This window comes from Platalea leucorodia, assembly GCF_965183815.1.
Source record: "Platalea leucorodia genome assembly, chromosome: 5".
Lineage (NCBI taxonomy): Eukaryota > Metazoa > Chordata > Aves > Pelecaniformes > Threskiornithidae > Platalea > Platalea leucorodia.
The window spans coordinates 32,543,618-32,558,255 of NC_138827.1; the positions used below are offsets into that span (position 1 = coordinate 32,543,618).

At 48.5% G+C, this 14,638-nt stretch overlaps 1 protein-coding gene across 3 annotated transcripts in view; it reads right to left on the minus strand.

The window, feature by feature from the left end:
* DMAP1 (DNA methyltransferase 1 associated protein 1) overlaps positions 1–13,141 on the minus strand; it is a 33,845-nt gene extending 20,704 nt beyond the window's left edge. The window contains exons 1-7 of one of the 3 annotated variants that reach the window (XM_082314055.1): positions 13,070–13,141; positions 12,590–12,746; positions 9,725–9,816; positions 8,911–9,106; positions 4,389–4,547; positions 3,062–3,229; positions 1,891–2,076 (exon numbers count right to left, since the gene is read on the minus strand). In XM_082314055.1, the coding sequence (XP_082170181.1) occupies positions 1,891–2,076; positions 3,062–3,229; positions 4,389–4,547; positions 8,911–9,106; positions 9,725–9,816; positions 12,590–12,691 (903 nt within the window). In that variant the 5' untranslated portion in view covers positions 12,692–12,746; positions 13,070–13,141. Of the gene's footprint in view, positions 1–1,890; positions 2,077–3,061; positions 3,230–4,388; positions 4,548–8,910; positions 9,107–9,724; positions 9,817–12,589; positions 13,031–13,069 lie in introns of those variants that run through there. The other 2 variants (XM_082314056.1, XM_082314057.1) reach the window with 2 other exon arrangements.
* Positions 13,142–14,638: the final 1,497 nt, after the last annotated feature.

Consider the following 14,638-nt stretch of genomic DNA (forward strand, 5'->3'; position numbering starts at 1 on the left):
GATGCTGAGGGACAGCAACTCCATTCCTCAAGTTCCCTGCCAATGACTCTCACATCTCTATCAGCTATCTCTAATAAATAAAGGTTTTTTTCAGTTATCTGTGGTCAGTCCAATAAACAGAGGCCTCAGGAAGAGATTTCTAAACATGACCATGGTGGAAAAACTATTCTCTAACTACCAACAGGGCTCATGAATTTGTAGGGAACACTTTGATCTTTGGTAGGATGTAGCCTCCCTGCATGGGTTATTAGACAAAGAGAGCTGCAATCAAAAACCAATCCTCTCTGCTTCCTTTGGATGAAGGCTGGCTTTCAGACTCCCCGAACTCTGCCCCCCGCCTGTTGCTGAACACCCTGACACAAGCAGTGAGGGTAAATCAGCATCGCTGGCTTAGCCGAGACAACTCTGACTGCACTCAGCGCATAAGCAATTAAATGGTTTCTTTTGCCTTGCGTGCCTGTACACGCTGTAAACGCTTCAACCTCAATTGACTCTTTGGTAAATGATTTTCCTTTGTTGAAATGATGCTGATGCAGCTCCCGATTCAAATTCTTAGTTAAAATGCAATTTTTTTCTTAACATTTCCTGGCTATAGTTGGTAATTGACTCCTAATGGACTCTGTCATGGTTGAAATGATGCTAGTGCAACAACAGAAACTGCTTCTCTGCCCACCGTGGCGTGCCTATCCACTATATGCCTGCAGACAGGCACCAGCCAACAGGCAATATTTAGGGCTGGACTCCCTCACCTTGGCATCCTCAGCATCTTTCCAGCCCCATTCTCCATCACCACCCTTTATTCATTACCACGAATGACAAGCTGCTTTCTTTAGAGGGAGATATGCCAGCCATGGGTGAGCTTTAGAAGATCAACCCTCAAGGGAATTCAATGCACAAGGTGCCCAGTGATACTATATTTTCATTATGTGGGGAGCAAAAAAAAAAAAAAAAAAGCCCCAAAATAAATAATTAAAAAAAAATTTAACACATATTCGGGGAGGGGGGAAAAAAAAAAAAAAAAAAATTAAGGAACTGGTGGCCATTAGGTACACTTCATCGAGCAATAACTGTCTAGCATTCACTGCTTCTCTCCCCGCTCTACACAGACCTTTTTGGAGGACGATGACACAAGTGCTCTCTCTTCACAAGGCGGAGGGACAGGAATTCCCAGGGACTCACTGGAAACATCTGAGATTTTGTAACAGCCCTTTCCTACTGACGGTGCTGAATTTATTTCAGTCCACGCTGTCCTCTTTCCAGAAAGGGAAACTGAGGTAACATCAAATGTGAATTGAAACCTGTGTTCTGGGCTCCTTAAACTTTGGCTCAGCTCAGGAAAAAATAAGCAGCAATAGCTCCCAGAATACAGGAGTCCCCCAGCAGGGCTGCTCTGATTACAGCTGAGGATCAGAAGAGGGGCACACACTGAGCTTGGGGAGATGCTGCTGAGACCCAGGAGTGGGAAAGGAAAGGGAAACCTGGACTAGAAAAAGAAGGCAGGTGAAAGACAACAGGTTTGTGGGACAACCCTGCACAGCAGTACCAGAATACACTTGGGAAAAGCAGGGAGACAGATGCTTCTCCATGCCATGAAGCATGAATGGCTGGCACCATGTCATCCCATTTCTCAGGGAGGGAAAGGGAAACAGGACTTAAACCAGCATTTTTCAAATGGGAGAGAAACAGAGAGCACACCAGAGGACTCTGACAATGGCTGCCTTAGACCATTCCGCCTTCCAAAAGACTTAACTAAAACCACATCTGCCAGAAGGCAGCCAGCAGCCACTTCCCCCTAAAAAGCTGAGGGCCTGATCCCACTAGGATTGCTGAAGGAAAAAACATGTTACCCAGCCAGAGCACAAAGCAGGGGAAAAAAAGAAAAATCTTTACAGGCTTCTCTGTCTCCTTTTTCTGTGGCAGCTTCTTCTTGGGAGCCTTGCGCTCGGCGCGTCTCTGCTCAGTGGTGGTGTCAGCAGCTGTGATGAGTTTCTGCAGGTCTTGGGTCCTCTTTTCTCTCTCTTTCTTCCTGGTTTCGATTTTGCGGAGCTCCTGGATGAGGTATTCTTCTTCTGCCACCTGCAGACCAGAGCACGGAAAGGCAATTAGAGCAGCAGAGGAGGCCTAGCAAGGCAAGGGGGCCATCTACCGATAATAACTCTGCTCTGGGCCAGCCTGGGAGTGCCTTTAAGCTCCCCTGCCTAATGCCCTGCAGAGGACTTGGATTGGCAGAGCACATTCTCTTCCAGAGCCCTACCCTGCATCCATGACAATGCCAGTCTACAAACTGCCAGGTACTGTGTTGCAACATCCACGATGCACCCTTCAGCAGCACCCGTAAGTGATCAATCCCTCCTCCAGACAAGGAGGCCAAGAGCACAGCTAGAAGGGTGAAAAAGCCCAGATATACCCTAGTTGCAAATGCAGTGCTATGAAAAGCTGGCTCCCCTCCCCAGACACAGTATGTAGAACTTAGAGCTGCTATGCCTAGTATCAGCACAGCTGCCAATGTGGGAAGGACAAGCAGAGTCATTACACATCTGAACTTGTCATTAGAGGGAACTACTAACAGAAAAGGAGGCTCTCCCCCAGCCTTTGGGGAACACACAGTTCCTTAACCTCTAAACCCTGGGGTCGTCACACAGCTTCAACAAAGAAGAGAACTAAACATGCAGATTTACAGTCTTTGAAGTTTCCTGGCAAGATCTTTACTCTAAAGGAAATAATTCTCTCCCCATAGGACTCGGGGACTCATAAGGACATTGACCTGACAATTTGTTTCTATTCACAGCACTAGCACAGTAGGTATCACAGAGAAGGTGTTGACAGTTACCAGAACCCATAACTCTGCTCATCTAGCCCTCTCTCCTGTATAGTCAGATTTCTCAGTTATTGTCCTTTTGTATTCCTTAAAATGACATGAACTCAACATCAAAAGCTAGGTGTTGCTCTTTTCTCATCCAGTCTTTCTTTCCCTTTCCCGCCCTCTGGCCTATTTCATCCATGTACTGATTCAACTTATCATAAATCTTTTGGAGCAGTGATGCTCTCTTCCCCAAGTTACCTGCTCTGGTGTCCTATTATACAGCCTTTCCAGTTGTTCCTTCCTTCGCCTCTCATGGCCAGCATCAAAGACTGGGATTTTCAGGTCTGTGCCCGGAGCTGCACGAATATTAGCCAGCTTGGCACAAATGTGGTAATATCGTTCCTTCAGGTCCTCCACTGACCTTTTCTGTGGAAGACATCACAGGAAGACAACATTACGAAAGAACCAAGCAAGACCTTGTGCAGTAGCCAGCAAAGGTCCACTGGCTGAAGGATGTCAGATAGGGTATAAGACACAGCGCCTAGGAGGAGCCCTGCCAGTCCCAGTGGAACCACAGGGCAGGGGGAGTTTCCCAGTGAACTGCATCAATTAACTGTCATGGGTTCACAGCTGCTGCTTCAAAACCACCCACCAGAGGGTCCAACATTATAGCCGAGGGTTAGAGACAATACAGCAGTGAAGCACTCCCACATAAAAGGATGCAAGGATAGTTGTCTCGAGAGAAAACCTGTGAACAGGAAACTGTGACAAACGTACTGGAGGGCTCCTCTGAGCTGCTTCAGTCAATGGCTATTCAAGCCATAAACAAGAAGGTATCAGCTGCAACAATTCACTGTAATTAACATGCCCATCGTTACATGGAGTCTAAGCTGTGTTCCCTTACTCCAAACACCAAAGGTGTTTGGGCTGCCCAGCTGGGCAAACTCTTGTTATTCCACTTTGCTACAGGCTCTTCATGTGAGCCTTTCAGAGGGCAATAAAAACCTCCAGCATTTGGAGCTATTCTGTAGGAGTCGCATCATTCCCCCCTGTCACCGGGAGGCATGGAACCAGCAGTTACAGGAGACTTAGGATCATGACACCAGGGTTGCATCTTCAGACGACTGATGGTCCCTGCTTCACAGCAGGGATGACAGAAGCCTGTACCAGTTCAGACCACAAGTCAGGAGCAGCACCACGGAAAAATCCCAATCCCCAGGGACTGTTAGCAGACCCCTCTCCCAGGGCCTAGACTGGAATCCAGGACACCTATGCTGCTCAGCTAAACAAACTCACCAGCTGCCTTAACTTCAAGGAACAATGAGTTGTTCTCCTGGCAGGGACAACCCTTCTAACTTTCTAATAAAACACAACACGGAATGAGCACAAGTCACAGCAGATTTAATTACAAACAAAGCAAGCAGCAATGCCCCATGCTGGAAATTCAATATTCCTTCCTGCCAATAATTCATTATTTTCCCCTAATTAAGTTGATATAAAGGGTAATTTGGTCTTTGCAGTGCAGCAAGCCCTGCACGTGCCATAGCAGCAGGTTGCTAGCAGCACCTTGGCCCCCGGGACTCACCTTGAACTGCTGGTGATCATAGCGGTCATGAATCACCACAAAGCGCAGATCAAAACGCCGAGCCAGGTCAAAGAGGTGGTCTGTCTCAGCTTTGGTCCACGCATCATCATGCAGATACATCTGGTACTCCTGCTCCGAGTAGACAGGTACCTGCACTGTCTATGCAGGGAAAAGAAAAACATGGCAGCTCTCTTGTAGCACTTCACTTCTCACTGTCAGCTGGTATGGGCCAAGATACTTGAGCCAAGAACAAGAGCAGCGCACTGACAGGAGGGGGCTGCCAGGACCCTGAGCAATGTGTCCTGGTAGGAAACATGACAAGCAGGCAGGGGACTTGATAAAGAGCAATGTGTGATCTCAGGTCCGCAGACATGACGTTCTGGGGAGCCTACCAGCCTGGGAGGGTGAAACCTATTTCAGGTGGTATTTTCTGACACAGGCAGAGGTCATCAACCCACATCCTGACAATAGGTTTCAAAATTATCAGGCTAACATGACAGTGAAACCAAGGTTCAGCCAGCCTCCCTGCATTCCTCCCACATAGCAGCACCAATACCTTGACATAAACTGCTCCAACAGTCAACTCTTTACTTGGGTTGGGGCATGCTCACTTGTACGGGAAGAACGGGAAAGGCAAGAAGCGGTGGTTCCTAGCCTTTAGCACACCTCCTGCTTTGATACGCTACCCACTTCTTTCATGTTTGGTGCAGACAGTCCTGTGAAGATCTGAAAGGCTGGGTGCTGTAGAATTGAGGGCCATAAACTTGGCAAACAACTTTGTCCCTCCCTTCCTCATCCACCCTTTCTCCAGCAGAGCCACAGCGCCAAATGACAGTCCAACTCTCAGAGTGTCCCCAGGTGCCCAAAAGGCCAAACCCACACCACACCACTGTCCCCAGCCTGGAACTGCTCTGCAAGGGCTCTATCCAGAACACAAGTGTCACATGAGTACTCAAGGAACAGTAAAAATACTTACTGTATTAGGGGAAGTCCTAGCGCATGGTAAAGCAAAAGTACAAACAAGTCTGTGCTTTCCTCCCTTACCCCCTCCCACCACTCCTGCAGTTGAACTGTGCTCAGCCTGAGGCAGTCCTGCCTCCACACGAAAACACGGTGTGCACGTGAGCAGCGCACATGCTTCAACACCTCTGTGCCCTCCTGAGTCCTACACCAGAAAAGTCATCCTCATGAGGATGCATTTCTGAGCCTCCACATCACAGTCTCTTTAGGTCTACTGCCATTCGTCCATCACTTAGATACAGAAGCGTAAAGGTGAAGCATATCATACTGCACTTCAACCTTCAAGTACCACTTCCACCAGGAGAAGCACCATCCTATTAGACACCGTAAGGACGCCCTATGTACGTCACAAAAAAGAAAAAATTGCTAGAGTAGCACACATACATGAAAAGCGCCAGCAGGACCCTCTGCAGTGGACGGAAGGGAAGGTGGCAGATGCCAGGTCAGAGAACAGAATGGGACAAGAGCAAAGAGCAGTCCCCAAAACACTTCCTCAGCCACTTTCATGGCTGCTCAGGTGAGAACTGCTGAGAAGTGAGAAGGTGAGAACTCATCAGACGGGAAGCTTGAGCCGACCACGGGATGACTATAAGTTCAATACAGCCATGAAAATGCAAATATGACCCCCAGAGAGGGATTTCCAGCAAACTGGCAGGGTTTCGGTTGCACCACAAGACCTTGCCGGGGATATCAACTGTAACTCTACTGACCCATGTTCAGGAAAGATGAACTGAAATGGGAACAAGTACAGAGAAGAGCAATGAGGGTGAGTAATGGGGTGGGGAGCTTGTCTTCCCACAGCAGACTGGAAGAGAAAGGAGCCTAGCAAAGGAAGTCTGAAAGGGAATCTGACTGCAAGCTTAAAGTACGCTAGATGGAATGAAAGGAACACCCACAGGAAGAAAAGAACAACTGAAATAAGGACAAAGAAATTGGCTTGCAAAGAAATGCCAATTTAACATGGCAAATTTAACCTGGAAATGAGAAATGGAGCAGAGACAGTCTGGAACAGCTTCCCAAGGAAGTACAGGGGCAGGAAAATCCAAGTGCTTTTCAAAAGGAACTTGATCAGTTTATGAAAGCAACTGGATGGTACAGGACCTGAAAGAGCCAAGAAGAGGATTCAATGGCCCAGAAAACCCCTCTCAGCCCTACGTTTCACACAATAAACTCACACAATGATGGGCATTAAATTAGCTGAAACCGCTCAGGAAAGATCCTGGGAGCCACGAGACAGTTCTGTGAAAACATCAGCACAATGCCCAACAGTAGTGAAAAGACAAACTGAAGATTAAAAATTATCAGAAAAAAAACCCCACAGAGAAACACAGCCAATGTACAAACACGCCATACTTCCATAAGTGAAACACGAACCCTAGTCCACCCATTTCAAAAGACAGGATATTTGAGAACAACAAGCGTGACAGGGCACAGAAGGGCAGATGTATGTCAAATTATGGAAAACATAGTATATAGCAAGGACAATTTACTACATCATGTAACACAAGATCTCGGAGACACCAAACAGAACACCAAGGCAGGAGGTTAAAATGAATAGCACCTTTGCACACCATACAAAATTAGCCTGCAGAACTCATTATCATGGGATATTCACAAAGCAGCTTTCTACCCTGAATGTACCTAGCAAGAATTATTAAACACAAATTCCAAGTTAAGAAATCCTTAAGCCACAGACAGGCAGAAGCTAGAAAGAAATTATCTATATTTGCCCCATTCTCATGCTCTTTCTCTAAGCCTGTAGTAACGGTAGCCAGAAACAGAATATCAGCTGAGATGGGCTTTTGCTCTGACACCAGTGAAGCTGCTTTTATATTCCTATTTCACACCCTGGATCAAGGCTCAGTGTACACTGTGAAACCTAAGTTTACATTTTGGATTTCACAAAGAGGAGGAATTTGGGTGGGAGACTGGGAGCAGAGAGAAAAGGCAAAGCAACTGGGCAGTGACACAGGAGCCAGGTTAAAGAGCCTGAGTGACTAGTGGGACAAACTACACAGGAAAACAGGCTCGTGCCAAGGGGCACGAGAGATTCAGGCAGAGGTATCAAGTACGTGAGAAGGAATCATAGAAGAAAGCCACAGAAGAGTCTGGAAAAGTAAATAAAATTCCTCTGATATAGCAAATAGCTGCAGAACTCCTCATTGGTGCCTTCTACCCTCTCAACCATGGATCCACAAGGGTAACAACTTGCTCCTAGTATTATGTAATTGTGCATGTGCAGATGGCAGAGGTCCGTACCACTAATCTAAAGGTTGCAGCCTTGTTGAAGGTTCTTCTGTCTGTCAATTCACAGCACATGATAAAGTTAAGGAAACAAGAATCATATAATTACAACACCCATGTGTGGTCCCCTCTGATAAACTCAGTTGAACTCAGCCAAAAACTGTTACAGCGGTAGGGTCTTAGAGACAATTACGCTCCCAAAGTTTCACTCAGACAGCTAGGTAGGCGCCTTGACTAAGTGAGTCACACTTCAGACTTCCACCCTAGACATCAGAGAAGAGATACCACAGGAGGCTCTTACCAATGTCCCAGCAAGAGGAAAAGCATCAGTCAGAACCTGAGCCTTCTAACATATAAGGTCAACCAACCACTTAACTCTGCAGGAAGCCAGGCTTTGTTAGAGCTGACGCTCTGTGGGTTACAAACTTAAAATGCTGTATACAGTTATAGGCAAGCAGAGCTTTTGTGGAATCACGTTATCACACAGGGTTGTTTTTTTTTTCCCCCTTCAGATTTGCATCGTGAAGGGAGTTAAATTACATTACGGAGGTACCCTAACACTGCTCCTTCCTAACTTTGGAGGTCCTGACTTTGAAATATAAATCTTGATGTAGTTTTCTTTGTGCATGCACATGAAAGCCCCAACCACTCAAAGCAGATACATCTGGGACAAAAGACAGCAGGAGATTACAACAACACATTGTGACAATTTAATATAAGACGCAAAGAACAGGGTACTGCACCACACTGATACCACAGGAGCAATTTCAGAGGGAATGCAACGTAATTCAGCATCTGTGCTGGAATCTGGCCAAGAGGCTGCAAGCCAGCTTTTTGGCCACAAAGCTCAAGCGAATTTTTTCATACTGGGCAAAATAACAAGACTTTAATGTCTCACTCAGAATAGAATATCTTTTACTACCCAGAGCCTGTAATCAGGGAGAGGGTGTTGGTTAGGAGCTGAATTAGATGGTACAGTGCCTCCTTACCAAATCAATGACTGCACACCTGAAACACAGAGGGCTCTAGCAAGCCCTGACCACGTGCTGAGCCCACCTAGCTTAAAGGATCTGGAGACATCATAGTCTGAGTTCACACAGCTGCAGGCCATGCTGCAATTTAAAATGCAAATGCCAAATCTAAGTCAGCTTTCACATGTTGAAAGAACCAACTTCCTGCCTGGACATTCAAGAAGCTGACCAGAGGGTATTTTCCAGCTGCTATTTATACGCTTTTGTTTGAAAGTGCTCACACTTACTTTATTAAACCTGGCAAAAGGGTAGTCCTTTCCTTCCTCTGCTGCTCTCCTCCAGTGGTAAAACATCGCTCCATCTTTTCTCGCTGGGTTGGTGAAAGGCATCCACTTCCAAGGCCGGACTTTCTTGGACCCCAGTTTTGCTTTGACTGTTCGATAACCCTGAGTTGTATCACTTGGCAGCAGCGGAGGAGCATCCCTGTGGTGGAGAAAAGAACCAGCTGATGAGAAGCAAGCAGCAGCCCAGGACAAACCCAAAGAGATTTCAGACTCAGAGTGGGATCTGCCACCAATGTCTAGGGTGGAAAAACCTGAGTTTAAGCTTTATTCCAGGTTTTGCACTTCCCAGACTGCAACGTTTCCCGCATCAGAGGACAAAATACACAGCATGGATGGGTTTGAACAGAACCATCTGGAAAGCAAACTATGCAGGAGACTTCTGGGGCAAGGGCACAATCCATAACAAGCTAAATACAGGCTGCAGCAAAACTCTTTTTGCAGAAATAAAAGGAGGTGCTATTCCCAGTTGCAAATAAAAGAGAATTAGATACAGAAGGACAAGAACACTGCCTTGTCTGCACTAGATTGTTGTGCCTGTACCTAATACATCTCCTACACAGAGCAAACCCCTCAAATTTAGAAGAGAGAAGACAGAAACTGTCCATGACTGTCTAAGAGAGGAGGACACAAGCATGGGCCAAGCACAAAGGGGAATCAATCCGGGAAGCAAGACTGCCCGTGGTTTCAAGAGGATGCTGCCCTGCCACCAAAAGCCCAGGCTACTCCACAACCTGCACAGATGACCGTAAGCTCTTACTTTTTGTCAGAGTAGAGGAGCGCATAAACTTCTCTGTGCATTCCTTCCGGCCTCTTAAATGTCAATGTCTCTGAAGATTTCTTGGATTTTTTCTGAAACAGAAGAATTGCATTTTAGATTCAGAAGTAGCAATCCCTGAGGGAACATTAAACTACATAACCTGGTGCCCCGTGATGGTTTTCGCTTTTATCTGTTGTTAGGCACCTTGAATTTCTCCAGGAAAGTGCCTGTTCCTGGTGAAAGACACTGACAGACAAAATATGCCACTTTCAGTGATAGCAGACACCAGTATTCAGACACTTGTTGTTGCCGATAACACACACTTAAATTCCAAGTTGAACATCTGGCTGTAGTTTTCAAGGGCTGGTGTACTAAGCTTTTTTTTTTACTAAGTAAGCACTGTCCCCACGTGAAGGTATTAATGCATTTAATTAAGTGATTCTCTACCTTTTAGAGAAGATAATAAAAATGTCTTCCCACTCTCTCTTAGTTTTTCTCACTTTGTTCTGCAGCAACTTCAGTTTTTACCAATTGTGATCAAGCCCTTGCAGTAGCCCCATGTCAAAACTGCCAGTATCATCTACAAAAGTAAACCCCCCGTTCCCACCTCCACTCTCCCATTTATGCAGGAAATAATTTTTTTGACGTGGTTTCTTCATACTAGGAATTCAGCTTAGACGACTTAATCTGACCCCTAAAACCTTGTCAGAAGTGATGGTTTCTAAGACACATTCCACCTCATATCACATACACAAGTTTATAAAGTAATCAGCTTTGGATTCAGGCAGATACAATAAACAGCCCCATTAACAAAGTATACTTTATTTAAGTGGGCCGAGTTTACTGAGTAGTCCAGAGCATTTGGTCTAACTGTACCATCTTTATAACTACTAGCCATGTCACTACTTTTAAGTACTTGTTTACCATATCGCTACCAACTTTCAAATCAGAATATTTTGCAGTAGTAAAACTAACACTGTATCATAAATTGTACTAAATCCATACAGTCATCTTTATCAAGCAAATTCAAAATCCCATTAAAAAAATAATAATCTATCAGCTTCGACTACAACTACTTTCCATAAAACTTCATGACAGACATTCATTTTTATTAGCACCTTTTCACTCCTAATCAAACACCTTTCTCCTAGCATGTCCATCATTTTGCCCAGGAGTGATGTAAGGCCAACGGAGGCAGTTACCTGTGGGTCATCACACACCCTGTTTGAACACAGGCTTCTGGAATGCCCCCAAAGTTCCCAGATTTATTAAAAGTTAATATCAGCAGGTCAGAGATCACCTCAGCCAGCTCTTTTAGGAGTTGAGAACAAATTACTCGGTCTTGCTGATTTAAATGTTTTTATGCCTAGTAATTTTTATTTTAACATTCTCGGTTACTAATGGACTGAAAAGTACTTCATGGTTCTCTTGTGATTTAAAGACATCAATCTGCTCCTTTTCTAATCGAGAACAGATCTATTTCCTGAGCAAGTGCTGCACAGTTATTAGCAATTTTGTTCTCTCCATGCAATAATGGCTTATACCTTTGGTTTGACTTAGTTTCCGTACTTCGTAGAAATTCAGAGTGTTTCACTCATGGCCACAAGTGGCCTCCTGCGCTCCTCCCCAAACCTCTCACTGCACCTCCCCTTCCTCTCTCTTTCCATCACAATAAATTTGAGGAGAAATCCATCTTATTCTCTGCTCCAAAAGAGAGACAGACAGCCACCAATACTCCTTCAGCTCTCTACTAGCTAACAAACACATCTAAATCAAAGAACTAGCAACTCCGAACGCTCAGTGGCACAACATCACAGGCTGAATCCAGCCAACGAGCTGCTCACCGGACACACTATTCACCAACACAGCTGATAACTGGTGATTTTAACATTTCAGCCTTTAAATTACTGAACCGCATCAGTTTTCTATTACACGAATTATACAACGTGTCCCATTCCCAGCAAGGCAGTCATGAAACCACTGCGCTTCTCTTTAGAGACAAACGTTTCAGTGGAGGCAAACAGACACTCAGGAAGTAGTCAAGGATAGGGTGGTTGTGTGTGCTTGTTTTGTTGGTTTGGTTTTTTTTTCCAAATAAATACACAGGGTTTACTTCAAATCAGACCATCTCTTCATCAGAGAGCTCCTGGGGATTTCATCTCCACCAGCTCATTTCCAAGCACCTCCACATCTCACAACTACTCGTGAACTGGCCTCCCCAACACCTTGCAAAGCATGGGACAGCCAAGACCTTGCCGGAATTCAAAATACAGAAGGCAACAACATACTGTAGCATATTACCACACAAAATGCAGCACATGACGGCATACGTCCTTAACAGAGCTTACTAACTTGCCCACGTTCCCACAGGCAACACATCCCAGTTCTCTCAAACCCCAGCCACACACCTTCCCCACACAGGGACTGCTCCTGTGGTTTGAATACATTTACCGTTCAACCAAGTCATCTTTTTTTTTTTTTCTAAAATGGGACTGTGTTATATTATTTCCATCTGCTTGGGGGCTAGATGGTAAACACACTTCACACGTACTCCGCAAAATGGGAATTTTAGAGACAGCTGAAAATGTCCCAGGACCAGGCCCAGCTCACCAGGACACCACTTACACAGCTCCAGCTTAAATATCCTCCCAAATGCCACAGCACAGTTAGCTAAGAACACCAGGAACCCAGGAGTGGGGCCCTCCAGGCACTGCCAGATACTCCTAGGAAGCCTGAAAATAAACGGACTATGGTAGAAACGTGCTTTATTCCATCTTTTTTTCCAATATTCACCCCAGACACAATACGCAAGGTCTGTCAGCGCCTAGAAAACAAGCAGCGGCCCCTTAGGGCGTCGCAGTTCACCTTATCCGAGTTGATGATGTCCTTTTTGTTGATGGTGCCCGTGTTCTCCGACTCCACGCCGCCCAGCTCCAGGATGTCCCGCACGTCTGCGCCCGTCGCCATCTCCCCGCCTGCCCGCTGGCCTCGCCCGCCGCCGGCCCGTCCGTCCCCTCCAGCTCTGGGGGGGGAAACCACGGGGCTGGGGTTAACGTGCACCTCCCGCGGGGGCTACCCCATACATACACAAACACGCATATACGTATAGATACACACACGCATACCTACAGACGTACACGGATATACGTACACACACACACCCCTCAGCCGCCCCCCCACCCCCCTCAGGCCCAACAACGGGGCCTTGTACGCGGCCGGCGGCGGGGGCCAGGCACGCCGAGCGCCGCGGCGGGGTCCCGGGAAGGCCGCGGGAGGAGGGGCGGGACGAGGCTGGGCCGCGGGGACGCAGCAGCCCCGGGGGGAGCCGCTCCCGCGCTCACCCACCCGCGCCGGCTCCACAGCCACCGGGACGGTGCAACCACCACAGCGCCCCGGGCAGCGCCACTTCCGTTCCCGCCAAGGGGCGCCCGGAAGTGCCCGGAGCGCTTTAGGGAACGCACCGCGGTGTGAGGGGTGGAGGTGGCGGGTTCGCGCCCCGCTCCCAGCGGGCGGCAGCCGCCCCGGGCCTGGCGCCGCCGGCGCTGCCTCCCCAGTGGCCGCACCCGGGGACCTGCCTGGGTCCCACCTATCTCCTTCCCCGCTCCGGGCGGAGAGCCCGCTGCAGGCGGGACTGGCTCCCGCGCCAGGAGGTGGCAGCACAGCCGTGCTCGGCCCGGGCCCGACGGGTGTCTCCGAGTCCGGCCGGGGGCAGGCCCGTGTGCGGGAGCAGGGAGCTGCAGGGCGCCCGGGGCCTTCCAGGGTGCTCCCTCCCTTCCCCAGTTGCCCGAAGCGGCAGGCTGGGGATGCCCGTTCCCCCGGGGCCTTGGCGGTGGGTCCCTCGGCCGGGGACACGGGGGCTGTGGGGCAGCTCTGGGACAGGCCGCCCCCACCACCTGTCCGACACGATGGCGGAGGGCAGCTCGGTGGCATTGCCTTGCTCTCCCCAGGGTCTCGGGGCTGACCCCAACTCCCCGCAGAGCTCATAAGAAGTTTTCCCATCTCCTCGCTGGGTCCCGGCTGTTGCAGCCTCCCGCTCTCCCCGCCAGCTGTGAGCCAGCTGTGCCAGGTGGCCGCCTGCCAGGCGGGCGCTGCACCGTTCCTGGCTTCGTTTTACAAAGCGTACGCTCCTCGCCTTCACACTTGGCAAGGAAACCCTCGCAAAGCACTCCAGAGCCGCAGCGCTTACCTGAGGCCACAGGCAGTCGGGAGTGAAAGTTTTACTAATAGGACTGTCCTGTTTCCTCTTCCCTGTAGGAAGAAAGATGGAAGGGGAACAGGGAAGGGGGAGCAAACAGCAGTGTGGGCCAGGAGGGACTTCGAAAAATCACCTTCCCGCTGCATCCAGGCAGGAGCAAGGCTGCCTGGTGGAGGTTTGTCTGAAGCAGAAGGTTTCAGCATGGGGCACAGAGATCCACAGCAATCTGCCAGCCATCTTGGACAGCCCAGGAGAGGGGGTGCCCCTGAGGGGATCTCTTGAGTGCAGCTGCCCCGAGATGAGCTGAACCCCAGTGTGCGGGGGTGACTCGGACGTGCAGCCCCTCAACGCCAGCCAGGCGATGCTGGAGTTGCTGCCATTCCCATCCCACGGGCGATCTCTTCCCACGGGAACTGGTATGTCACCTCCACACCAGGGCCCAGCCTGTGCCAGTATGCCCCAACAGCAGCTGGTAACACCTGTGGAGTGTCATCTGTTGTCCCCAGGAATCATTTAACCCCTTTTCTCTTCCTTCCCGTGCTGCCAGGGATGGCTTTTAGCATCTTGGCCCTTCCTCCCACAAGCACCGAGCTGGTCCCCAGGGTTTCTCCTGTCCTGCCTGTTTGCTCTCGGCTCTGCCACGTCCACCCAAGCCCTCTCCCTGTCAGCGTGTGTGGCCATTCCTAATCATTTCTAGCGTCTTTCCTTGCTCCCTTGCC